General features: G+C 42.7%; 1 protein-coding gene across 1 annotated transcript in view; it reads right to left on the bottom strand.

Moving 5' to 3' along the window:
• The window catches only part of LOC121551142 (cAMP-specific 3',5'-cyclic phosphodiesterase 4D-like), a 346,169-nt gene that overhangs the window by 17,377 nt on the left and 301,318 nt on the right, over positions 1-27,474 (bottom strand). The window contains exons 3-6 of the mRNA XM_041863696.1: positions 16,604-16,640; positions 16,326-16,402; positions 15,534-15,583; positions 3,334-3,446 (exon numbers count right to left, since the gene is read on the bottom strand). Coding sequence (XP_041719630.1) covers positions 3,334-3,446; positions 15,534-15,583; positions 16,326-16,402; positions 16,604-16,640 — 277 coding nt within the window. The remainder of the gene's footprint in view (positions 1-3,333; positions 3,447-15,533; positions 15,584-16,325; positions 16,403-16,603; positions 16,641-27,474) is intronic.

The following is a 27,474-nucleotide window of genomic DNA, read 5'->3' as shown; positions in this document are numbered from 1 at the left end:
GCCTTTAGTCTTGAAATCTTTGGTTGTTTAGTACATGGCCTCACATGTGAATCCTTAAAGAGATCGGTGGGGTTAAGGCTTAAGAGGGTGTGGACGATGCTGAATGGGTGTAGACAAAGAAGAGCTCTCCAGTAGGTGTACCAAAACATTCAAGGGCCATTTTCTCAAAAGTGAGGTTACAAGTTTATCAACTTTCAAAGCAGAATTACTTTCCCATTGTTCCTCAACTGTAGTGTATGATATACCATTTTCTATCTCTGAGTCTCTACTTTTATCCAATGTAAAAAACACAATTTCAAATTTTGCTACATAAGACCGAATCGAGCCGGTCGGTCACATATAGGGAATAGGGTGCCATTTGGGACACATCCCATGTCTTTGGTCCTGAGTTTTATGGTGAGCAATAACCTGGCTGTGTTTTCTCTGAACTGTGGTTGGGTACATGAACACGGTATGTGTGCTTATGAAGCAGCTCGGATGGAGCATGGATGGAAGGTAGTCAGAACACATTAAAAGGCATTAACAGAGGAGAAGAGAACAGGCTATTGTTTTGCTTAAATAAACATGCCACCTCAAAGTATTTAAGTGTAAACTAGATTGGTGGGGCATACACTAAAATACTACTACACTATACGTTTCCTACCTAAAACAATTAAGTCAAGCCTTGGGACAACCAAAATACCCTTTCAGTAGATAGCAGAAATACAGACAGAGACACTATATTTGCATTAACTGTTTGGGGAAAAGTCATGTCTCAGATTACCTTCCACCTTGGGTCCCTGAAGGCACTGTGGGTAGCAGTGCTGGAGCAGCTGAGACTGCTGGTCTCCCATTAAGAGAGATATAGGAACAGGCCGTCACAGGCCCACAAAACAGGCAAGCACGTGCACGCACACACACAGGCCGGCTAGCTAGGCAGTCTGCTATTGTTAACTCAGAAAATAGGTGTGAACACACACCTTTAGGTAGAAAATGGAAAGGATCACATCATGTTTAGGCAAATTTGGTTTTGGGAAGCGTGACCCAAAATAGCAATTCCCCACTGAATATAGACCCAGTAAAAATGGACCTCATATCTGGAGCTATTGTTGGTTTTCTCACATTTATTTTGGTGGAAGATTTGGTGGCAGATTTCTCTTTCCTAGGGGATGGAAAAGAAAGTGTGTGTGTGCACGTAAAAGCTAACAACATGTACACACAGTGTACACATGATGCTATATAATGGCACACATGCCCCTTATTAATACAACATGCCCTTTGCGAATACCAATAACCATTATGTCTTTCCACAATTTCAGGATGATCAGAGACAATAATGACGTGATACTGACATCATCAAATATGCGGGTGAAAAAGAATGCTTGAGGCCAGCTGGGTCCAGAGAATGAGATCACTTGTCACAAAAACAGTGATGCCACAATTACCTACAATACATGCAATTACACCAGCTACATCATTTTTTTATTATTTTTTTCATTTAGCAGACACTCTTATCCAGAGCGACTTACAGTTAGTGAGTGCATAAATGTTTCATACTGGCCCCCCGTGGGAAACGAACCCACAACCCTGGCGTTGCAAGCACCATGTTCTACCAACTGAGCTACAGGGGATCCCCCAGCCTGTGTTCTACGTACTACCTAAGTCTTGTATAGCTAATGCACACGTTACAACCTGCTATAATTGTACGGAGTGAATAGAAATAGCACAAAATAAGACAAAGGTATGTGGATGATACTGGTACCCAATGCTACTGTTCTGTATTAACGAAATGAAATACTTCATGTTGATGTTTTAGTGAAGAAATAGCCATGTCATAGGTTGATAATAACCGAGAAGGAGTGAAAGTTGTGTACATGGTGTGTTCTCGCAGAGAAACACAGCCCGTCTGTCTGTCTGTCGCGCGTGTGTGTGTGTGTGTGTTTACTGTGTGGTGGAGTGAGGCGGCAAGCCAACTAGGTGTGTTGCTATGGAAACCAGGTATAGCTGTGTGTGCTAGCAGCTCATATAAGACAGGGTGACACTGACAATGCTACATATTATAGCCTGTGCTTCTCACCCCTGTATAGGGGCATTGCATATCTGTCTGTCTGTGGCTGTACTACCATCTGCAAGTGTTACAGCTACAGGATCGGTGTCTGACTATGTCCTTTTTGTCTGTCTGCCTGCCTCTCCTCTATCTTGCGCCAAGCCCATCCCCCTATTGTGACATCATGGATTGTGACATCATCAGCCAGGCAGGCAGCCTCTCCAGCAGAGCCCAGAGCTGATCAGCATGCAGGGCGTCAGGCTCATGCTGGAGAGAGCTGAGCTGAGCACTCTCCGTGGACATCTCCTTCGCTGCATGACAATGCTAGATACAGCTCCAGATACTGATACAATGGATCTCCCCATACCATGTGAAAGACAGTATGAATCATTATATCATTACCAGTATTAGTACAGATACTACTGTTGTAGAAGGAGGAGGAATAGGTCTGAGTGAGTGAGTGAGTGAGAGAGTGAGAGAGTGAGAGAGAAAGAGAGAGAGAGAGAGCGAGAGAGAGAGAGAGAGAGAGCGAGAGAGAGAGAGAGAGAGAGAGAGAGAGAGAGAGAGAGAGAGAGAGAGAGAGAGAGAGAGAGAGAGAGAGAGAAAGAGAGAGAGTGAGAGAGAATGGGGAGTACTAGGGGTGCATCTCAATAGTCTAAAGTCACTTCCCTCTCCTTGTATCCTTCCTCACAATCAATCCAAGTATGAATTCAAGATGGTGGCTTGGCTAGAACACAACATTATTTAAAAAGCTGTCAAGCTCCCAACAGGCATCGCTCTGGTGGCAGGCCCTCCTCTCTAACCTCTAGGCTACCTGTCAATGGTGATGCTCACTCCATACAGTAGAGTCATGTTCCCAGCTGAGAGGGACAGAATGCATTGCAGTGTAGTGTAGTTTCAAAACACTTCAGTTATGCACAGGTATGCGGGAAGAGATGGATAGTCAACCCTTACAGTACCTGAACAGACCTTTCCTCTAGCATACCTGGATACACAGAACAGTACAGTATGGAAAAACCCAGTATTGGATCGTGTAGTTCCAGCCACTTACAGCCCACAGGAGTGCCCCGGTCAAATGGATACTATAGTTCTACATCATTCCATAGATAGACGACACACTTTACAAGGTCTCTCTGGGAAAAGAGGTTCTGAGTTCAAGACACTGGTCAAAGTTTGTTCCCCAACCGTGTGGGAAGCCAACAATCTTGATTGCAAAATAATTCACCTCCATGGTTTTTTAAACCAAGACTAACTCAAACGCAACTAAAAATTACACACAATAATAAGTAAAAGGTTGTTGTCCTTACCTTGTTGGAGGCCATCTCGCCGACTGAGTGTCTGGTCTGTAGGGTCTCCAGCTGGTCCAGGCACCAGTCCAGCTCCTCCAGCGTCTCAGTGGCCAGTTTCTGGTAGGCCTCCTCTGGGGGGGCGAGACAGGGGGGCAGGGGGTCAGTACGGGGGCGCTTCAGGGGGCTAGCGCAAACTGCCTCCCCACACACAGCAATGCTGAGATGCCCCGAGTGGACGCATGGGTGACTCTTCATACTGGTGCAGAGGGGCCAGTAGGAGAGTGAGAGGGGCCAAGTCACAAGTCTGATTTCCACCCCAAGACAGACTCCCTGATAGGGTGAGACCAGAGGGGCCTAGAGTCCTGAATCCTATCCCAGAGACCCCCCCCGTGTCCAATAGTCCTACTGTCCAAACCTTTGGAGGAATGACAGGGGCATATAGTCCTGGAACCTAAACCTAGCCGAAACTCTGCACCAGGCTGTTGAAGTCCAAGCACCCCCTAATACAGCAACAGTTAAAATCACAGCAGTGACTGAGTATATGGAGGGTGCCCCTTAGGTTTGGATACGATACAGACAACAACAAAACAGAGACAAAGACAAACACACACACACACATGCACAACAACACACAGAATCCCGGTCTCTCAGTGATGTGTGTGTCTGAGGTTCAGTATACAGTCCATAGAAGATATATAATTCCAGTCATGGAGAAGGATGAAGAGCAGTCTGGTTAGCAGGCCCATGTCTGCCAAGGGGAGGGATGGAGGGACAGGGGGATAGAGGAGAGGAGGGAGGGATGGGGGTGGAGGAGGGACAGTAGGTCCAGACGCTGTCCAGAATCTCACAACCAGCAGGGTTTCATCGCCAGGCTGGAACAAAGGGGAGCACACTGTAGCATGCTGGTTGGCTGCCTAGCTGGCTGGCTGACTGGCTAGCTGGGGGGTGCGCGCTTACCGCACACACACACCACACACACACAAACCACACACACACCAGATGGAGAGCTAACCGTAACACATCACTCTGCTTCTGCCTCCCTGCAGCAGAAACGCTACATGTCAATGCTATCTTATAATCCAATGAGTGTGTGTTGAGTCTGGGCTCCGTCCTATAGATGATGTGTGTGTAGCATCCCTGGTATCCAGACGGCAGATCGCTGAGCTTCCTCAGAGCTGTACCTATAGCCTGAGAGGACTTTCTGTGGATAGGGGAGGGCTGCACAGAAAGCCTGGCCTGGAGTATGAGGCAGTGGAGCTAGAGCTCAATTTGTGTATTCATTCAAAAGAGAGGGAGAGAGGGGTGAGGGAAGGTAGCTGAACAGATAAGAGGAGATATAGAGAAAGAGGGATTAAGAAAAAGAGAGGGAGAGAGATGGAGACAGAGCTGCATGAGCTTTTCTCAGACCCTTCAAGATACTTTGGTTTCTCTGATGTACCGTATGCAGTATGTGTCGGTGACAGATGTCTGAGAAAGCGATTTAGGGGCAGTGATGCTTTTTAAAGAGGAATAATCTCTGAATAATGATTTTAATGTCATACAATTTCAAACAATGTTAGGGTGAGGTATCACTAGTCTATTCTAACCCCTTTCGAACCTCATATAACAGCTTCTCAAATATTTGTAATTTCTATTATAGTCTATATTCCTTATTTCCACTGCAAATGTAAGTAGTGCACTGAAGCCTCTCTCAGTCATACATTAATAGAACGTGTCACCTTCTCAAAAGCCAATTAATATTGATGCCTTGTCCTAAATTAGGATTGGGTAGAGCTTTTAAGGCAAGGAGATTCAGTGCCTTGCAAAAGTATTCATCCCCCTTGCAGTTTTTCCTATTTTGTTGCATTACAACCTGTAATTTAAATGGATTTTTATTTGGATTTCATGTAATGGACATACACAACATAGTCCAAATTGGTGAAGTGAAATGAAAAAAATAACTTGTTTCAAAAAATTCTACAAAATAAATTACGGAAAAGTGGTGCATGCATATGTATTCACCCCCTTTGCTATGAAGCCCCTAAATAAGATCTGGTGCAACCAATTACCTTCAGAAGTCACATAATTAGTTAAATAAAGTCCACCTGTGTGTCACATGATCTGTCACATGATCTCAGTATATATACACCTGTTCTGAAAGGACCCAGAGTCTGCAACACCACCAAGCAAGCGGCACCATGAAGACCAAGGAGCTCTCCAAACAGGTCAGGGACAAAGTTGTGGAGAAGTACAGATCAGGGTTGGGTTATAAAAAAATATCAGAAACTTTGAACATCCCACGGAGCACCATTAAATCCATTATTAAAATACAACAAACCTGCCAAGAGACGGCCGCCTACCAAAACTCACGGACCAGGCAAGGAGGGCATTAATCAGAGAGGCAACAAAGAGACCAAAGATAACCCTGAAGGAGCTGCAAAGCTTTAAGCCGCACACTCCACAGAGCTGGGCTTTACGGAAGAGTGGCCAGAAAAAAGCATGTTTGGTGTTCGCCAAAAGGCATGTGGGAGACTCCCCAAACATATGGAAGAAGGTACTCTGGTCAGATGAGACTAAAATTGAGCTTTTTGGCCATCAAGGAAAACGCTATGTCTGGCGCAAACCCAGCACCTCTCATCACCCCAAGAACACCATCCCCACAGTGAAGCATGGTAGTGGCAGCATCATGCTGTGGGGATGTTTTTCATCGTCAGGGACTGGGAAACTGGTATGAATTGAAGGAATGATGGATGGCGCTAAATACAGGGAAGTTCTTGAGGGAAACCTGTTTCAGTCTTCCAGAGATTTGAGACTGGGACGGAGGTTCACCCTCCAGCAGGACAATGACCCTAAGCATACTGCTAAAGCAACACTTGAGTGGTTTAAGGGGAAACATTTCAATATCTTGGAATGGCCTAGTCAAAGCCCAGACCTCAATCCAATTGAGAATCTGTGGTATGACTTAAAGATTGCTGTACACCAGCGGAACCCATCCAACTTGAAGGAGCTGGAGCAGTTTTGCCTTGAAGAATGGGCAAAAATCCCAGTGTCTAGATGTGCCAAGCTTATAGAGACATACCCCAAGAGTGTTGCGGCTGCAATTGCTGCAAAAGGTGGCTCTACAAACTATTGACTTTGGGAGGGTTGAATAGTTATGCACACTCAAGTTTTTTTGTCTTATTTCTTGTTTGTTTTGCCCCCAAAATTATTTTGCATCTTCAAAGTGGTAGGCATGTTGTGTAAATCAAATGATACAAACCCCCAAAAAAATCCATTTTAATTCCAGGTTGTAAGGCAACAAAATAGGAAAAATGCCAAGGTGGGTGAATACTTTCGCAAGCCACTGTATGGGAGGTGCAGTACTCTATGAGTGTAACAAAAGTATACAGAGAGAGCAATCAACTACGGATTAAGAAACACACATAGTGCCTGCCAGTGGAGGCTCCTCAGAGGAGGACGGGAGGACCATAAGTTATACTTTTTAGATAAATCTATACCAAATATATTAATATGTCACCAAATAATTGATTAAAACACACTGTTTTGCAATTAAGGTCTACAGTAGCCTCAACAGCACTCTCTTGGGTAGAGTCATGGTGTAGCCGGAGGACAGCTAGTTTCCGTCCTCCTCTGGGTACATTGACTTCAATATAAAACCTAGGAGGCTCATGGTCCATAGACTTACACAGTAAGTCTAGCTAGCACTGCAGTGCATACAATGTGGTCAGTAGTTGACTCAAAGAGAGAGAAAGACAATAGTTGTACAGTTTTGAACAAATTAATTTCTTCAAAAATGAAGAAGAAGCACGAGAGAGAGAGAGAGAGAGAGAGAGAGAGAGAGAGAGAGAGAGAGAGAGCTAGCTATATTTTGTTGAATTTTTTTAACTTTCACTTTCACAGCTAGCGAACGCAGCTAGCTAGTTTAACCTACTCAAACACCCAGCTCAAACAGAGAGGGATACTATGTTAGCTAGCTGGCTAAGGCTATCCACTGGAACTATTCCAAGTCAAGGTAAGCTTTTGGTTTTATTAATTTATTGCCACGGGGCCCACCGGTGTAACTGCTAAACTGCTTTCTGTACACTGTACTGCATGATTGTAGTGGGTTTAGTGATGCGTTAGTTCTAGTAGCTAAATTGACTATGACGCTAGCTAATATGGTGACAACAATTTAGGCTGTGTGTAGCGGTTAGTGGTTATGGGATGAAGGTTTGGCTTGGGAAGGTTTTTTCACCTGGTCACAGACAGCTGTTGTGTTGTGCACTGAAGTCCACAAGCAAAGGGAAAACGTGAGAGGAGGAGAGCGAGTAGATGCAAGAAGGAATTATACAACAAGCAAAGTGATCATGCTGTTTGTATATGGCTGCTATGAAAGTGAACTGTGTGTGCGGGTGATCAGGGGTGTATTCATTCCACTGATTCTGTTGAAAAACGTTTCTTAAACTGAAGCAAACGGAACAAAAAGGGGATAAACATACCTGAATTTGTCCAATAGAAACTCTCATTTGCAACTGTTTGGACTAATGATTACACCCTAGATCAGCTTGATGCAGGCAAGAGTGTGCAAGGCGGTATTGAATGTGACACTGGCTGTCACCTTCATTACTCCAATTTTTCTCTCGACCTGTGCACCTACGTTGTAAACTTTCATTCGTAGGCTAGGTTGTAGCAACCTCATGATGGGTATAGGAAAAATTCAAGTATCATGTAGTAGCCTAAACCTATCAACGTTACATTGAGCTGGGTGAATGGAATATGAATAACAGTAATTCAATATGCTGTAATAGAAATGAGACCATGCTCATAAAAAAAATCATAATCTTAAACGGCACCGACCGCCACTGTTGTCTGCATATGTACTATGTGCCAAATGTACAGCAATACAACTGGTTCAAAGTAAGGAACATTCCCATACATGTGTACATTATAGGCTATGTGTGTGTGTGCCACACGCACAGTAATATTCCCAGTAATATTCCCAGTATGCCTCAAACATCAGCATTTCATCACTGTAACTGGCCCTAAATCTCTCTGTTATTCTCTTTTGTCTCTCTTGCTCACCTCTTTTACATTTCCCTCTCTGTGTCTCTCCCTCTCTGCATCTCTCTCTTTCTCTCTCAATGGCTGGGGTGCCCCTCTCTCTCTCTATCTCTGTGGTTGGGGTGACACTCTCTCTGACAGAGACTGCACTGACGTCAATGACATTCTTCTCATGCTTAGTGCGACATCAGACACCAGAGCACAGAGAGACCACTCTGCTGCACAGACGGCAGGCTGCTGCCAAACACTGGACCGGAGCAGCTAGGAACACTGGAGCTGGACTGGAAGTGGGAGAGGGGTAATGCTTTAGATACTGCCAGCAAGGACATGTTGCTGTTCTAATTTATGTTGCCATTGCTTTGAAAATCATCATTACCATTTACATTTTAGTCATTTCACAGACGCTCTTATCCAGAGCGACTTAAAGTAGTGAGTGCATATATTTTCATACTTTTTTGTACTGGCGTTGCAAGCGCAATGCTCTACCAAATAGTTTCCTTCTACTTTTATCTCGTGAAGATTGGACATAAAATATAATGGATTTAAACCAAAACATTGTGTGTTGGTTTAAATCCATTATATTTTATGTCCAATCTTCACGAGATAAAAGTAGAAGGAAACTATTTGAGAGATACAGCTACATGGCAATACTTTGTCCCTTATACCAGTGGTTCCCAAACTGTGGGGCTCCTGAAGTCGTAATAGAAGAATGCACAAGGTGCAATTTCGAAATTGGGTATTGCATCAGCAGTTTTACTCTTGTCATGTCAGTCATTGCAGACCTTAGAGAGCCATTTATAACTGGTCAGAAATGTCCAGATTAATTAGCCCATGTCAACTAACATTTTTTAGTATGGTTTTTTAGCCCATTGATTTTGTTGTAATGTTTGAGTCACTCAAATATCGCATGAACACACATAAGACATGGCAAAATGTGTAGAATTGCAGGAAATTAGCCTTAAAGTGGCAAAAAGTCTCCATCCCATGGCAAAATGTATAGAATTGCAAGAAATGTACCATAGAAATAGACGTGCAGGGGTAACAAGAATGCAATGGTAACAAGAATGCAATTAACCATTAATAAAACTGACAGCTGTTCCATTCCCTCACCACCTAGTCTGGATCACTAGACGAGCACTATCTTTTCTCCTCAGGCCAGAGTTCACACAGCTACAGCACTCCTCATTGGTCTATTCTCCTCATCCAGTCTATTCTTAGCTAACTCTAACAATAGCCATCTTCAAACACCAACCAATCGATACATTGATGGACAGATGTCTAATAAACAAAGTGATAGGGGAGGGAGGAAGGGGACGGAGCTGGAAAAGACCAGCCTAAATGTCATTTGGGACTCATGGCAGGGCTTGTCTAATGCCCCACTGGCCTCTCCATGTCCCATTTAGACTGTTCTAAATAACCTCCTTTATTGTCCTTCTCAGCAGGATAGCACTAGTCTGAGTACCAGTCTGTCATTGCCAAAGAGACTGGCCTTTCGGCAATCTCAACGTTCAATATGCACTGGATTTCTGGGAGAATTGCTCATTGGTTGTTGGAAATAACAAATATTTTCCATGACAACATGTGGATCCTCAAAAATAGAATTAGAATGTATAACAAAGTCAAAAACAAACATTTAGCTGTTAGCTAGGCAAGTTTTGTGGTTGGAATTGCAGTATGTATTTCGTTTTAGAATTTACACTGAGCAAGCAACTTTTGATAGACTGGTTTAATCTGGACAAACAAAAAATGGTTGCTTAGCAACCAGATACCAACATGTTCTGTGGTGAAAAAAAGTGATAGAGTTCCAATATCTGCATAATCGTCGTGATTGGATGATAGCTGTGAAGGTGATCGAATCAGGATCAAATCCTCTGTTCTCCTTGAGTGTATTAATGATACAATGTTCATATTTGAAGATGTAAGAAAGGCCAGTCTCTTTGGCATATGACATGGAGTACAGAGAGTGGATTAGCTAAAGATACTGGTACCTAGGCTAGGTATTTGCTATTTGCCTCATGACTCCTGCGTGCTTTGTTGACTATGAACTTGCTTGTTTACCCGACCGTGGGACAGACTATGTTTGTTCCCACACTCGCAACACTGACTCTCCATTAGTTACAGACTCTTGGCCTCCCATCCTATTCTAACCACCTCTCGCCGGCTTTGTATTCATGTTACCTGATGAAATTGCTGTACAATATGATCTTGTTGCCATTTGATGCACACTCAAATGTCATAAAAAATCAACACTGCAGAGCTCTCCCTGTCCTCTGTCGTGCCCTGATTGTATTACTGCTGATGATATCTGGAAATGTGTTAGCCCCAATTCTGACTTGTGCTCTGATATCTGCTTCACTGATTTCAGCTCTCGTAAAAGCCTGGGTTTTCTGCACGTTAACACTAGAAGCTTATTACCTAAAATTGATCAATTGAAAGTTTGGGTTCACAGCTCTAATCCAGATGTGTTGGTCATTACTGAGACGTGGTTAAGAAAGAGTGTTTTGAAGACTCATGTTAACCTTTCTGGTTATAACCTTTTTCGGCAAGACAGATCTTCCAAAGGTGGTGGAGTGGAAATCTTTACCAAGGAACACCTTCAGTGCTCAGTTATCTCCACCAAGTCTGTCCCCAAACAATTTGATTTGCTGGTTTTAAGCATTAAACTTTCAAATAGCTCTTTTGTTGACTGTTGCTGGGTGTTATCGTCCACCATCAGCACCGGCCTGTACCCTAAATGCCTTAAGCTCTCTCCTGTCTGAATTTGTCCTGCTAGGTGTCCTAAACTGGGACATGCTTAAACCACCTGACCAAGTCCTAAAGCAATGGGACTCCCTAAATCTTTCTCAGATTATTACCAATCCACAAGGTATGACTCCAAACACCCAGAAAAGGCTACTCTCCTTGATGTTAACCTTACAAATAATCCTGATAGGTATCAGTCTGGTGTCTTCTGTAATGACCTTAGTGATCACTGTTTTACAGCCTGTGTTCCTAATGGCTGCTCAGTGAAACGACCTGTCCTGATTTGTCATAGACGCTTGCTAAAAATATTTAATGAGCAAGCCTTCATTCATGACCTAGCCTCTGTAATTTGGTATAGAATCAGCTTGATCCCCTCTGTCGAAGACGCTTGGACCTTATTTTTTGATATTTTTAGTGGTATTGTTAACAAACACGCCCCCATAAAGAAAATGAGAATTAAAAACAGGTTCAGCCCCTGGTTCGACCGTGATCTGGCAGAGTTACTCCACCTCAAGTATTCCATTTGGCGAAAGGCTCAGCACACGCATACTCAGGCTGACTGGCTCTTGTTCAGGCAAATGAGAAATAAGTGCACTCAAGCTATCCGGAAGGCCAAAGTTAGTTACTTTAAGGAGCAGTTCTCTCTCTGTGGGTCTAAGACCAAGATGTTCTGGAAAACAGTTAAAGACCTGGAGAATAAACCCTCCTCCTCACAGCTGCCCATGTCCCTTAATGTTGATGATGTGGTTGTTACTGACAAGGAGCATATGGCTGAGCTCTTTAATCACCACTTCATTAAGTCAGGATTCCTATTTGACTCAGCCATGCCTCCTTGCCTGACCAACATTTCCTCATTTCCCACCCCTTCTTATGCAACTAGCCCCGATGCGCCTCCCTCTTTTTCCCCTGCCCCGCTACAAAGTTTCTCCCTGCAGGTGGTCACTGAGTCCGAAAGGGGCTAAATGAGCTCCTTAAACTTGACCCCCAAAAAACATCTGGGTCAGATGGTTTAGACCCTTTCTTCTTTAAGGTTGTTGCCCCTATCATCGCCAAGCCTATCTCTGACATTTGTAACCTGTCTCTCCTCTCTGGGGAGGTTCCCATTGTTTGGAAGGCAGCCACGGTGTGTCCTTTATTTAAAGGGGAAGATCAAGCTGATCCTAACTGTTATAGGCCAATTTCTATTTTGTCCTGTTTATCAAAAGTGTTGGAAAAACTTGTCAATAATCAACTGACTGGCTTTCTTGATGTCTATAGTATTCTCTCTGGTATGCAATCTGGTTTCCGCTCAGGTTATGGATGTGTCACTGCAACCTTAAAGGTCCTAAATGATGTCACCATTGCCCTTGATTCTAAGCAATGTTGTGCTGCTATTTTTATTGACTTGGCCAAAGCTTTTGATACGGTAGACCATTCCATTCTTGTGGGCCGGCTAAGGAGTATTGGTCTCTCTGAGGGGTCTTTGGCCTGGTTTGCTAACTACCGCTCTCAAAGAGTGCAGTGTATAAAGTCAGAACATCTGCTGTCTCAGCCACTGCCTGTCACCGAGGGAGTACCCCAAGTCTCAATCCTAGGCCCCATGCTCTTCTCAATTTACACCAACATAGCTCAGGCAGTAGGAAGCTCTCTCATCCATTTATATGCAGATTATACAGTCTTATACTCAGCTGGCCCCTCCCCGGATTTTGTGTTAAACGCTCTACAACAAAGCTTTCTTAGTGTCCAACAAGCTTTCTCTGCCCTTAACCTTGTTCTGAACACCTCCAAAACAAAGGTAATGTGGTTTTGCAAGAAGAATGCCCCTCTCCCCACCGGTGTGATTACTACCTCATACAAGTACTTGGGAGTATGGCTACACGGTACACTGTCCTTCTCTCAGAACATATCAAAGCTGCAGGCTAAGGTTAAATCTAGACATGGTTTCCTCTATTGTAATCGCTCCTCTTTCACCCCAGCTGCCAAACTAACCCTGATTCAAATTACCATCCTACCCATGCTAGATTTCAGAGATGTAATTTATAGATCGGCAGGTAAGGGTGCTCTTGAGTGGCTAGATGTTCTTTACCATTCGGCCATCAGATTTTCCACCAATGCTCCTTATAGGACACATCATATTCCTCTGTAAACTCGTCATCTCTGTATACCCGTCGCAAGACCCACTGGTTGAAGCTTATCTATAAAACCCTCTTAGGCCTCACTCCCCCCTATTTGAGATACCTACTGCAGCCCTCATCCTCCACATACAACACACGTTCTGCCAGTCACATTCTGTTAAAGGTCCCCAAAGCACACACATCCATGGGTCGCTCCTCTTTTCAGTTTGCGGCAGCTAGCAACTGGAACGAGCTGCAAAAAACACTCTTCATTCTAAGACTCAATCATGGGCTCTCTTACTGACAGTTGTGGCTGCGTGATGTATTGTTGTCTCTACCTTCTTGCCCTTTGTGCTGTTGTCTGTGCCCAATAATGTTTGTACCATGTTTCGTGCTGCTACCATGTTGTGCTGCTGCCATGTTGTGTTGCTACCATGTTGTTGTCATGTTGTGTTGCTACCATGCTGTGTTGTCATGTGTTGCTGCCATGGTATGTGGTTGTCTTAGGTCTCTCTTTAAGTAGTGTTGTGGTGTCTCTCTTGTTGCGATGTGTGTTTTGTCCTATATTTTATTTATTTATAAATTTTTTATCACAGCCTCCGTCACCGCAGGAACCTTTTGGTAGGCTGTCATTGTAAATAAGAATTTGTTCTTAACTGACTTGCCAAGTTAAATAAAGGTTAAATAAAATAAAATAAAAGGATGGCCTCCACATGAATTACAAGTAGTCAATACTCTCAAACAATCAGTCCCCTGACTCACATTCAGGGATCTGAACCCGACACACTTTTATGCAGATAATTTCTAAATATAGTGCAATGTCATAAATTATTCACACACTGTGTGCTACACATGTTCCCGGGTAGATAGGGGAATGTTTTCATGAGAAAAGGAGGTTTTGAATGTCATGTCACCTTACACTAGTGCATACTGTACATGGGTTTGGCATTTCACACATGTATTGTTTTAACAGGGCAAAAAGACTCTGTGGATTCTAGCTTGGATATGTGTGTATATGTGTGTGAGAGAGGATAGAAAGGAAAATGGACCAAATATAAGATCTACAGTAATCTGAGTATGAGAGGAGCAGGATATGGGACCTGGTATCAGAGTATGGGACCTGCTTATAGAGTATGGGACATACTAACATAGTATAGGACCTACTAACATAGTATGGGACCTACTAACATAGTATAGGACCTACTAACATAGTATGGGACCTACTAACATAGTATGGGACCTACTAACAGAACATGGTTGGCTGCTCACCCTGCTACACTGCCAGCCCTACATAGTGCTAGAGGGCAAGGAGAAGTGCCCTTCAAGCACAAGTCTATTCCGGGCCACTGGGCTTCTATCCCTGTGTCCTCTCCTGAAAAAAACACTGGAGAGAGAAGCCCTATACTGAAGTAGTAGTGAACAACTCTCCTCTCCTTTTTGACAAAGGCTACCCACAATCTGTGTCTTACAGGTTGCATACAATACAAAAACGAAAGCAAACTTGATATTGTTCATTTCACTGTTCTGTTGGTTGGCTCTGGCTTATTAAGTACATTGCTAGTGAATGACCGGTCCGTTTTATGGTGTTAGTTAGAGACACTGATTTAGATGTCATTCCACTGACCTCCTGCTACAGTGGGGAGCGAAAGGTAAGGGGTCACACCAGCCTGCTAAGCACAGCCACAGATGTAGTGACCTGATGCTAGCAGGATCCCATAGGGCTGTGTGGAATGTAGGGACTGCCTATGAGCTATCAGTCAGGGGATGGAGCATGGGGCCTGACAGCACTTTGGCTCAGAAGTCTTTCCATACAAGGCTGAGTGACAGACAGACAGACAGACAGACAGACAGACAGACAGACAGACAGACAGACAGACAGACAGACAGACAGACAGACAGGTGAACCGCAAGTCAAACAGTCCTGCTGATGCTACTGTACCAGCGTTGCTAACCACTGTCCTGCAGCCTTTATGCTGTTTGGTTCACATTGTGCTATACTGTAGCTACAGGCGTATCCCTTCCAAACATGTCAGCCATGTTGTATTCACTACACACTCTGGATAGCTTTGATACAGTGTCCTGTTGTTTGGCTCCCCCTAAAGGATCTCTATGTCATCATCCTCTATCTCTGGTCTGACAGTTCCCATCCCAATGTCTGTCATATCACAATGCCATGACACCATCATCAAGGGATGTTGCATTTTACCAAGCTGATAGAATGGATGATATTGTTGAGTATTCTCTCTCCCTCCTTTCACGATCAACATATTCATACAGTACACACATGCACACGCACACACACACACACACACACAAATACACTAACAAACACAAAGACCACACAGATAAAGTCTATCAGCGTACCTGTGAATGAGGTCTTGGTGATGGGAGGTGGATTACACATAGGTGATCTCCTGGTGTGGGGAGAAACAAAACACACATTGATACATCTCCTCCCAAAACACTATTACTGTACTACCTCATTCTATCTCTCCCCTATCTAACTCCTCCTATCTATCTCCCCCCTCTCTTTCTCCCCACTCTATCTCACTAACAGAGGTAAATCTGCTGCATCGTTCCCTGTCCAGCTGAATCAGTCCCCATTCATCACAGATCTCACGTTGAACACGAGCGCTATGGCGGAGGGCCCCTATACTGAGTGGGACTGCTGTTGTTGTAGTCCCAGTGAAGACCAGCAGGGGGAGACCTACAGCAAAGGATTCACATCTTTCTCCACCACATTGTGTCAAATGCAGCAGCAAGTGCCTGGTGGTATAGCATGCAGACCAGGGCACCAAAGGCTGCGTTTACACAGGCAGCACAATTCTGATCTTTTGGAAAAATATCTGATCTGATTGGTCAAAATATCAATTAGTGGCAAAAAGATCAGAATTGGGCTGCCATATAAACACAGTCAAAGAGAGATGGCATGGGGAATACTGAAGCCGTTTTTAACATAACACCATAGAGAGAGACTTCAGTTGGAGATATCATATAAATACATATATAGCCGATATATAGCCAGAAAATACCAAAAGAACACTAATATTTAGCTATAATTAGGGTAGCTTAGTGCCTTGATCTAGACTACTCACAGCAGTAATTACAGGTTAATTATGTATAAGGTACATGCAGTGTATGCTTCTGAAGACTTACTTGTTGGACGCTCTGTCTTGTGAACAATTGGTTAATGCAGCAAAATTATTCCGTACAGTTCTTAGACTGGCTAGAACCTGGAGGAGATCAGGACAGATTAACATTAAAACCTCACATTAATCTCTTGAACAGTGATTTCCCCCATCCAATCTAAACTGATCTACGGGCATGTGTCTTTTGCACAATATCAGCATAGCATACTCTACTGTAGTTTCCCCAAGGAATTAGGCAGCAAAACAACACAATAAAACTTGCTTAGCAATCGTGCCATTGCTCACCTGTGCAAATGGTGTTACAATCATATCGTCGCCATGTCTGCAAAAAAGAGACAAAGATAAAAAGAGGTTAGATTTTATTTCCTGACACATCTGGACACACCTGTGTCTACAGACATTCTAAACATGACCTTCACATTTTAACCCTCTGCGTGACAAAGAGGAGATGATTCCAGCTGTAGCCATCGAATGGCAAGACTAGTGTAATATGGCTATACAATGTGGTCTCAGGGTAATTCATATTATTCTGTATGTAAATCTGTGACACTCCATTTAGTATGATATGTTACGTTACGTTAGATTATGAATGGAATTGCGGTTGTACAATGTCATACTATTAGAAGACATATACTATCATACGTTTTACACGGTCGTACAATAGCATATGAATTGGATTATGTAACTAATCATACTTCTTGGAGGAGGTATAGTATGTCTTTCTCTGAGACCAGGTTGCTTGTTCCATTGTAACAACAAAGGAGAATTACGGGGAGAATTTACATTGGTGATTATGTGAACTAACGACAAAGGATAGGATAATTTACGTGAAAGGTTAGGGAACTAAAATAACAAAAGATAGGTGAATTTACGTAGCAGGTTATGTGAATTGGGTTACTTTTAGAATAAGGGTTAGGGGAAGGGTTAGCTAAATTGCTACAGTAGTCCCCGACGTGACTCGAACACTCAACCTTTGGATTGATAGACGGTTGCGGATTACGCCCTCCGATCCACCCCGAGCAACCTCCCTACTTTTGTTTTATGTCTAAAGTAAGAAGACCAGGGGTGTCAAAAACATCCGGAGGGACTCACTTAAAATACATTATATTTCCTCGCCGTCAAAATTTGTTTTGGTCATTTTCGATGCTCCCTGACTGTCTAGCTTTCGTTTCAATGACTGTTAGCAAGCTGGACGGATTGAAAAGACTATAAATGTAGATCCATTTTATTTCTACACAGTTTCGATTTGGTTCAAGTCATTTTAATGTCGATTAAGATCGTTTTCGCCAGATAAAAAAATATATACAGCTCTGGAAGAAAATAAGAGACCACTGCAAAATTATCAGTTTCTCTGGTTTTACTATTTATAGGTATGTGTTTGGGTAAAAATAACATTTTTGTTTTATTGTATAAACTACTGACAACATTTCTCCCAAATTCCAAATAAAAATATTGTCATTTAGAGCATTTATTGCAGAAAATGACATCTAGTCAAAATAACAAAAAAGATGCAGTGTTGTCAGACCTCGAATAATGCAAAGAAAATAAGTTCTTTTTCATTTTTAAACAACACAATACTAATGTTTTAACTTAGGAAGAGTTCAGAAATCAATATTTGGTGGAATAACCCTGATTTTCAGTCACAGCTTTCATGCGTCTTAGCATGCTCTCCACCAGTCTTTCACATTGATGTTGGGTGACTTTATGCCACTCCTGGCGCAAAAATTCAAGCAGCTCGGCTTTGTTTGATGGCTTGTGACCATCCATCTTCCTTTTGATCACATTCCAGATGTTTTCAATGGGGTTCAGGTCTGGAGATTGGGCTGGCCATGACAGGGTCTTGATCTGGTGGTCCTCCATCCACACCTTGATTGACCTGGGTGTGTGGCATGGCGCATTGTCCTGCTGGAAAAACCAATCCTCAGAGTTGGGGAACAATGTCAGAGCAAAAGGAGGCAAGTTTTATTCCAGGACAACCTTGTACGTGGCTTGATTCATGCGTCCTTCACAAAGACAAATCTGCCCGATTCCAGCCTTGCTGAAGCACCCCCAGATCATCACCGACCCTCCACCAAATTTCACAGTGGGTGCGAGACACTGTGGCTTGTAGGCCTCTCCAGGTCTCCGTCTAACCATTAGACGACCAGGTGTTGGGCAAAGCTGAAAATTGGACTCATCAGAGAAGATTACCTTACTCCAGTCCTCTACGGTCCAATCCTTATGGTCTTTTGCAAACCTCACCCTGGCTCTTCTTTGCTTCTCATTGATGAAGGGCTTTTTACTAGCTTTGCACGACTTCAGCCCTGTCCCTAGGAGCCTTTTTCGAAACGTCCTCGCCGTGCACTTCACCCCAGCTGCCGTTTGCCATTCTTTTTGTAGGTCACTTGATGTCATCCTACGGTCGTTGAGTGACATTCAAATGAGTTGGCGGTCATCCCGGTCAGTAGAGAGTCGTTTTCGCCCTCTGCCGGTCTGTAGATTTGTTGTCCACAATGTCTGCTGCTTGACCTTGTTCTTATGAACCGCCGTCTTTGAAATTTTAAGGATAGAAACAACCTGACGCTCACTGTATCCCTCTGCCAGTAAAGCCAGAATTGAACCCTTCTTTTCCTCACTCAAAACTTTCCTTTTCAACTCTTTTGGCATGGTCAATAGTTATTTTTTTATTAATATTACTTTTGAGGTACTATTAGCACTGTTTTTGCCATCCAGCTGGTCCTATTGCAAGAGGATAGTGATGACCACAGCAGTGGTTTTTATACTTTTCCTCATTAAATAAAATGTGGTTCAGGTGATCACCTAATCAGTACCTAATTCAGTAGAATGAGGTGTGCCTGTGTTGGAATTCAACAGACACTGGAATGGAATGGCTGTCATACATGTAGAGATGCTGATTTAAGAAATATTTGCAGTGGTCTCTTAATTTTTTCCAGAGCTGTATATACACTACCGTTCAAAAGTTTGGGGTCACTTAGAAATATAGCAAAATGCGTAGGAGATGTAGTCATTGACTAGGTTAGAAATAATGATTTTTAATATAAATAATAATTGTGTCCTTCAAACTTTGCTTTCGTCAAAGAATCCTCCATTTGCAGCAATTACAGCCTTGCAGACCTTTGGCATTCTAGTTGTCAATTTGTTGAGGTAATCTGAAGAGATTTCACCCCATGATTCCTGAAGCACCTCCCACACGTTGTATTGGCTTGATGGGCACTTCTTACGTACCATACGGTCAAGCTGCTCCCACAACAGCTCAATAGGGTTGAGATCCAGTGACTGTGCTGGCCACTCCATTATAGACAGAATACCAGCTGACTGCTTCTTCCCTAAATAGTTATTGCATAGTTTGGAGCTGTGCTTTGGGTCATTGTCCTGTTGAAGGAGGAAATTGGCTCCAATCAAGCGCCGTCCACAGGGTATGGCATGGCGTTGCAAAATCGAGTGATAGCCTTCCTTCTTCAAGATCCCTTTTACCCTGTACACATCTTCCACTTTAGCACCACCAAAGCAACCCCAGACCATCACATTGCCTCCACCATGCTTGACAGATGGCATCAAGCACTCCTCCAGCATCTTTTCAATTGGTCTGCGTCTCACAAATGTTCTTCTTTGTGATCCGAACACCTCAAACTTCGATTTGTCTGTCCATAACACTTTTTCCAATCTTCCTCTGTCCAGTGTCTGTGTTCTTTTGCCCATCTTAATCTTTAATTTTTATTGGCCAGTCCGAGATATGGCTTTTTTTTGCAACTCTGCCTAGAAGGTCAGCATCCCGGAGTCGCCTCTTCACTGTTGACATTGAGACTGGTGTTTTGCGGGTACTATTTAATGAAGCTGCCAGTAGAGGACCTGTGAGGCGTCTGTTTCTCAAAATAGACACTAATGTATTTGTCCTGTTGCTCAGCACCGGGGCCTCCCACTCCCCTTTCTATTCTGGTTAGAGCCAGTTTGTGCTGTTCTGTGAAGGGAGTATTACACAGCGTTGTACGAGATATTCAGTTTCTTGGCTATTTCTTGCATGGAATAGCCTTCATTTCTCAGAACAAGAATAGACTGACGAGTTTCAGAAGAAAGTTCTTTGTTTCTGGCCATTTTGAGTCTGTAATCGAACCCACAATTGCTGATGCTCCAGATACTCAACTAGTCTCAAGAAGGCCAGTTTTATTGCTTATTTAATCAGCACAACAGTTTTTAGCTGTGCTAACATCATTGCAAAAGGGTTTTCTAATGATCAATTAGCCTGATGGTTGGTGATAATGGGCCTCTGTACGCCTATGTAGATATTCCATTGAAAATCAGCCGTTTCCAGCTACAATAGCCATTTACAACATTAACAATGTCTACACTGTAGTTCTGATCAATTTGATGTTATTTTAATGGACAAAATAATTATTTTCTTTGGAAAACAAGGACATTTCTAAGTGACCCCAAACTTTTGAACGGTAGTGTATATATTATATATATTTTTTATTATATATTTTTTTTACTCAAACCCCTGAACTAGACCATTAGTATGTATCATACGTCTTGGAGGTGCTCAGAAATATGTAAAGTATGTTTCGTACGGCTCTGAGGCCAGGCTGAGCTATATGGCAGGACTATACACTACTAGGCTATATTATGGATATATTTATAGACACACATCTGCTTCTTCATTGACCACCATGCACTTTCACTTTCACAACAAGCCAGGAACGTACCAATAGAGTGGACCACCCGGCTCGCTGAAAAACCTGCCTATGTCTCACATGGCTGTTCCTCCATCCTGGCACTGGTCACAATGACCACAAGAAAACAGGAATGGGAATCCTTTCCTTTCTTTTCCTTTCTTTTAGTTGCTTATTTCCTCCTGTCCTTCTTATTCCCCTATCCCCACCCTCTTCTATGCCATCACAAGCCAAAGTAAGGGAGACTAGGATGGAATGTGCTACAAATACTGCCCTCTGAACTCAGAGAAAGAGTAAGGGAGGGAGAAAGAGAGGTAAAGGCGTCAGGATGCTTCCCATCCGAAACAGTTCGGAACAATTTGTGCATATTGTCATGACTTGCCCTCGTGGGCTGAGGATCAAAGATTCCGGCTAGGCAAAGGTTTGAACACCCCCTTTCCTGGGGGCCAGTTTTATGACGGTCGTAAATTCCTTGCAGAAACTTTGTTTTCCATGCCATGCATTATTGGGAGAGGGAATTTCCCTGTGAGACAAAGGAAGTCTTCCCGTCAAGACTCCAACATCCAAAAGTAGATAATGAAACAATATTCCTACTTAAAAGAATGTGGGAAATGGTTGGTGGGGACTTAAAGAACAATCATGTCAAATTCATTACTACTACTAACTGTATCTCTGGGGGGGTACACTTCCCAGTTATGAGGTTTGCATCTAATTGTATAAAACAAATTATTAAGTATAGTAATAATTTTGTGAAGATAACAATGTGATTTTAGCATTCTAGATTGTTTTCCATATTGGTTTGTTCTCAGTCAGTGGCCATGCCCAGATGAGCACAAACATGATGAAACACCCCTTTTACCCCGAGTGCAAAAAAAGCCTTGAAAAACATTTTATTATTAGACCAGCAGACGTGAAGCGTGAGCTAAATGTTGCAAATGGTTGAATTCTACCAGACCAGGAAGCCCACGGCTTAAAATGGTTGACACTCTACAAGACCAGCAGACGTGAAGCGTGAGCTAAACTTTACAAAATGGTTTAAAACTACAACTCCATTACCAAAGGAAGACCAAGCATACTATTGTATAAGCCGGATGTTGCAAATGGTTGAATTTTTACAAGACAATGCACTAGACCTTATCATTTCACTCTGCAGCTGGCATGTATAGTCGTCTAGAGAACTTTCACTAAAGACACGAGAGGAGAGGACAATCCCTCTCAGACAACCGCTGATACATCTGAAGTATCCATTCTAACCACAACTACGACCAGAAACTCTACCAAGGACATTGGGATCTCTGGGGGACAAACCAGAGTCCTACATCATCAACTCAACTATCGAGGACAGCTACACGTAAATACATGTTGCATTTCTAATCCGAATGAGCGTTTAGTGGGGTTTTAAGCGTTTGTATTTCCATGTAGCGTAGTTTCCAAAGTAATCTCTGTCTCTCCCTTCCACTCTGACCCTCTTTCTACCCAAGCATTCATGCTATTGTTAGTCCAGTCCACTAGAGACCTGTTTTAATTGTATTACGTTAGTAATCAATAACCTACAGTGGAGAGAACAAGTATTTGATACACTGCCGATTTTGCAGGTTTTCCTACTTACAAAGCATGTAGAGGTCTGTAATTTTTATCATAGGTACACTTCAACTGTGAGAGACGGAATCTAAAACAAAAGTCCAGATAATCACATTGTATGATTTTTAAGTAATTAATTTGCATTTTATTGCATGACATAAGTATTTGATACATCAGAAAAGCAGAACTTAATATTTGGTACAGAAACCTTTGTTTGCAATTACAGAGATCATACATTTCCTGTAGGTCTTGACCAGGTTTGCACACACTACAGCAGGGATTTTGGCCCACTCCTCCATACAGACCTTCTCCAGATCCTTCAGGTTTCGGGGCTGTCGCTGGGCAATACGGACTTTCAGCTCCCTCCAAAGATTTTCTATTGGGTTCAGGTCTGGAGACTGGCTAGGCCACTCCAGGACCTTGAGATGCTTCTTACGGAGCCACTCCTTAGTTGCCCTGGCTGTGTGTTTCGGGTCGTTGTCATGTTGGAAGACCCAGCCACGACCCATCTTCTATGCTCTTACTGAGGGAAGGAGGTTGTTGGCCAAGATCTCGCGATACATGGCCCAATCCATCCTCCCCTCAATACGGTGCAGTCATCCTGTCCCCTTTGCAGAAAAGCATCCCCAAAGAATGATGTTTCCACCTCCATGCTTCACGGTTGGGATGGTGTTCTTGGGGTTGTACTCATCCTTCTTCTTCCTCCAAACACGGCGAGTGGAGTTTAGACCAAAAAGCTCTATTTTTGTCTCATCAGACCACATGACCTTCTCCCATTCCTCCTCTGGATCATCCAGATGGTCATTGGCAAACTTCAGACGGGCCTGGACATGCGCTGGCTTGAGCAGGGGGACCTTGCGTGCGCTGCAGGATTTTAATCCAATGACGGCGTAGTGTGTTACTAATGGTTTTCTTTGAGACTGTGGTCCCAGCTCTCTTCAGGTCATTGACCTGGTCCTGCCGTGTAGTTCTGGGCTGATCCCTCACCTTCCTCATGATCATTGATGCCCCATTTTATCCCTGATGTCCTTACACAGCTCTCTGTCTTGGCCATTGTGGAGAGGTTGGAGTCTGTTTGATTGAGTGTGTGGACAGGTGTCTTTTATACAGGTAACGAGTTCAAACAGGTGCAGTTAATACAGGTAATGAGTGGAGAACAGGAGGGCTTCTTAAAGAAAAACGAACAGGTCTGTGAGAGCCGGAATTCTTACTGGTTGGTAGGTGATCAAATACTTATGTCATGCAATAAAATGCAAATTAATTACTTAAAAATCATACAATGTGATTTCTGGATTTTTGTTTTAGATTCCGTCTCTCACAGTTGGAGTGTACCTATGATAACCTATGATTACAGACCTCTACATGCTTTGTAAGTAGGAAAACCTGCAAAATCGGCAGTGTATCAAATACTTGTTCTCCCCACTGTATGTGTGTGTTTGTATTGTGTTATTATTTAGTTAGTTAGTAAATAAATAATTAAGCCAATTTGTGTATTGGAGATTCATCAATAAGGTTAGGGTTCTTGCAGGTTGAAGGATTATGCAACATTCAGAATGAGACTGATAAGAGGTAATTATTTGATAAGTGACTGTTATCGATATATAACATATATATCTTCTAAGAGTTTAATTCGGGAGATGGTAACTCGTTAAACAACTTTTTCCGTGGTGCCCCATATTCCTAATGAATTAATTGTTACATGATTTAATCGAGTGACAATTAAACATAGTTAGGTGATTCGATAAATAACAGTAATTCATTAAAGTCAGTCACGTCACAACAATATATTATGATGACATTTTGTGACGTTTTGTTCGTTTTGGCCTTCGGCAAGTGTTTTTTCTCGAGGCAAGCCGAAGTTCTGAAGCCTAAGTCTACACCCCTTCGTCGGTGATTGGTCAACAGTAGGGATTCTTCAATTAAGTGTTTGTTGTCTTTCAACAATAGACAACTTGTTTTTATGCACATTTTTCACTTGAGAAATACTGCACCAAACATCTTAGTTAGATGTAAAATAGCACAACTAAGATCTCGGCAAAGAAGTAAAAGTTAATGATAGATTTCTTGAGTTATCTTAGATGAATTCTGACTGTTTTAAGGAAGTTTTGGCTAAGGCGTCTCAAGATGGACAGAGTACTATTGGCGCTTTTTTATTGTTTTTCAAGCAAAGCTCTTTTAAGGGAGTATGTGAGCACACTTGTTCGGTTTGCCTAGCCGAGTTCAGCTAGGTGTTAGCCAAACCGAAGCATGCAGGAGCCTTAAGAGAGAGACAAAAAAATTAAAAACACCTGCTCCAAGGTCGTGTACACCATTATATCATTGGCATTTCATTAGTAGCAGTAGTAGTTATGGTCATAGAGATAAACTAGTAAACTATTGTAGAGGCAGTCGCTGTGCTGTTACTTGTACCAGGGTGAGTGTGTAAGATTACATTAACCTTAGTACTCAATCATTGATGACTAAGGCCATAGTTCATGGGAGTTATTGATGACATAAACCTCTATTGGCGTCATTCATTGAATTCTATAGTACAATTCATTAGAGATGACATTCACATGACCTTAACACACCCTCTACACAACCAAACATTATCATCATCCTTGGGGAGACTGGCCAGATAATTGCAAGGACAGACCATGTGGGCTATATTTATTGATTATCTTGTCTTGAACAACAATGAAAAACATAACACTAGTGCTACCCTCACTCCTCTTTTTCTCCCTAACATTATTGATGTACAAAACATTAAGAACAGCTTCATAATATTGAGTTGCCTCAATTCATTGGCGCATGGACTCCTGAGTGGCGAAGTGGTCTAATGCACTGCATCGCAGTGCTAGCTGTGCCACTAGAGATCCTGGTTCGAGTCCAGGCTCTGTCGCAGCCGGCCGCGACCGGGAGACCCATGGGTGGCACACAATTGGTCCAGCGTCATCCAAGGTAGGGGAGGGTTTGGCAGGCAGGGATGTGGGTTCGTTTCCCACGGGGGGCCAGTATAAAAAAAAAAAAAAAAAAAACTGTAAGTCGTCATTTAGCGTCTGCTAAATGACTCAAATGTTAAAATTTACAAGGTGTCGAAATTGTTCCACAGGGATGCTGGCCCATGTTGACACCAATGCTTCCCACAGTTGTGTCTAGTTGGCTGGATGTCCTTTGGGTGGTGGACCACTCTTGATACACATGGGAAACTGTTGAGCGTGCAAAACCCAGCAGTGTTGCAGTTCTAGACACAAACCGGTGCACCTGGCACCTACTACTATACCCTGTTCAAAGGCACTTAATTATTTTGTCTTGCCCATTCACCCTCTGAAGGGCACACATACACAATCCATGTCTCAATTGTCTCAAGGCTTACAAATCCTTCTTTCATCTACACTGATTGAAGTGGATTGAACAAGTGACATCAATAAGGGATCATAGCTTTCACCTGGATTCACCTGGTCAGTCTACGTCATGGAAAGCGCAGGTGTTCTTAATGTTTTGTACACTCAGTGTATAAATTGTAGCTTTTCAGTGAGGGGGACAATAATTCTCAAAAACGAAGACGAGAGAGAGAGAGAGAGAGAGAGAGAGAGAGAGAGAGAGGGAGGGGAGAGAGACAGAGAGAGGGGGAGAGAGAGAGAGAGAGAGAGAGAGAGAGAGAGAGAGAGAGAGAGAGAGAGAGAGAGAGAGAGAGAGAGAGAGAGAGAATGAGAGAATGAGAGAATGAGAGGGGGGAGAGAGAGATTAGGTGAGAGGTTGCATTCCAGCCTCCCTTTCCTCCTCTCTTCCCTTTCCCCAGCCACCAACACTGGTCTCGATTCGCTAGTACCCAGCATGAGACGTTCTATATATTTTTTTTTATATATCTGCAGACATAACTGTTTACATAAAGAGGCACAAGGGACATTTCTAAAATATTCTGCAAGTAAATTATTTCCTTAGGGACATCTATGGTCTCGATGTCTTTTCCAAGAATAGATTGTAATTTAGTCCATCAAAGACTGTCCATTTTTTAAATATAGAATATACAATGTTTAGCCTTCATGTTAGATAGTAAAGACATCTGTTTCATAATTTACTGCAGGTCAATGATAAGCCCCAGTGTAACGGTAACACTCTGTACAGTAACTGGGTTTAGTGGAACAATTGTCCACCCATTCCACCTTCCTTAGAACCACAGTGTGGCAACTGGGAAAAGTAAAGGGACTCCGTATGATCATCATGTCACATACAACCTGGTGAGGAGCTGCCTACTATGGCTGGCCCACCCCGTAAAAAAACAAATTTCACTGTAAATTTTGGTGTATGTGACAATAACAAAACAATACATATTGTGAACTTGTGGTCAATACCATTTAGAGAATCAGGGTGATTTTAGTGTGGTATTCTGATGGGAGGTTAAACTAAAGCAGGGTCATTCAGACACTATAGCTGTGTTCGAATACTCATACTAACCGCACTATTTGTACTATTTGTGACGTAAATTGAGTATGTAGTACATAGGTCATAGTATAGATATAGTTAGTATGCCAAAGTTCCCGGATGTCGTACTAAATTTGCCAAAATACGTATACAAGCAGTGGACACTATTTCCGTGTTTTTAGGGCCCATAATGCAATTCTTTAGAAAATGGGTGTGGCTTCACAACGTTTTCAGATTTGAAGAAAATGGCGGAAGATATGTAGCCAAAGTCCGACGAGAGCGGATACAAATTCATTGCTTTAACTAATTATGACAAATGTTAAGAAAATGTTGAGCAATGTAATAAAGTAATGACTTTTCAAATAAGTTATGATACACGTTATGTTGGCTGACAATTTGTTAGCTACGCTATCGTTATGAACCGCATAGCATTACAGCAGTATGTACCGGTATGTTAGCTAGTTACCTAACGTTAGTTGACTACTAATACATCAAACTTGCCAG

The sequence above is a fragment of the Coregonus clupeaformis genome, chromosome 18 (genome assembly GCF_020615455.1).
Source record: "Coregonus clupeaformis isolate EN_2021a chromosome 18, ASM2061545v1, whole genome shotgun sequence".
NCBI classification, from domain to species: domain Eukaryota; kingdom Metazoa; phylum Chordata; class Actinopteri; order Salmoniformes; family Salmonidae; genus Coregonus; species Coregonus clupeaformis.
This window is presented reverse-complemented; position numbering and strand designations above follow the sequence as displayed.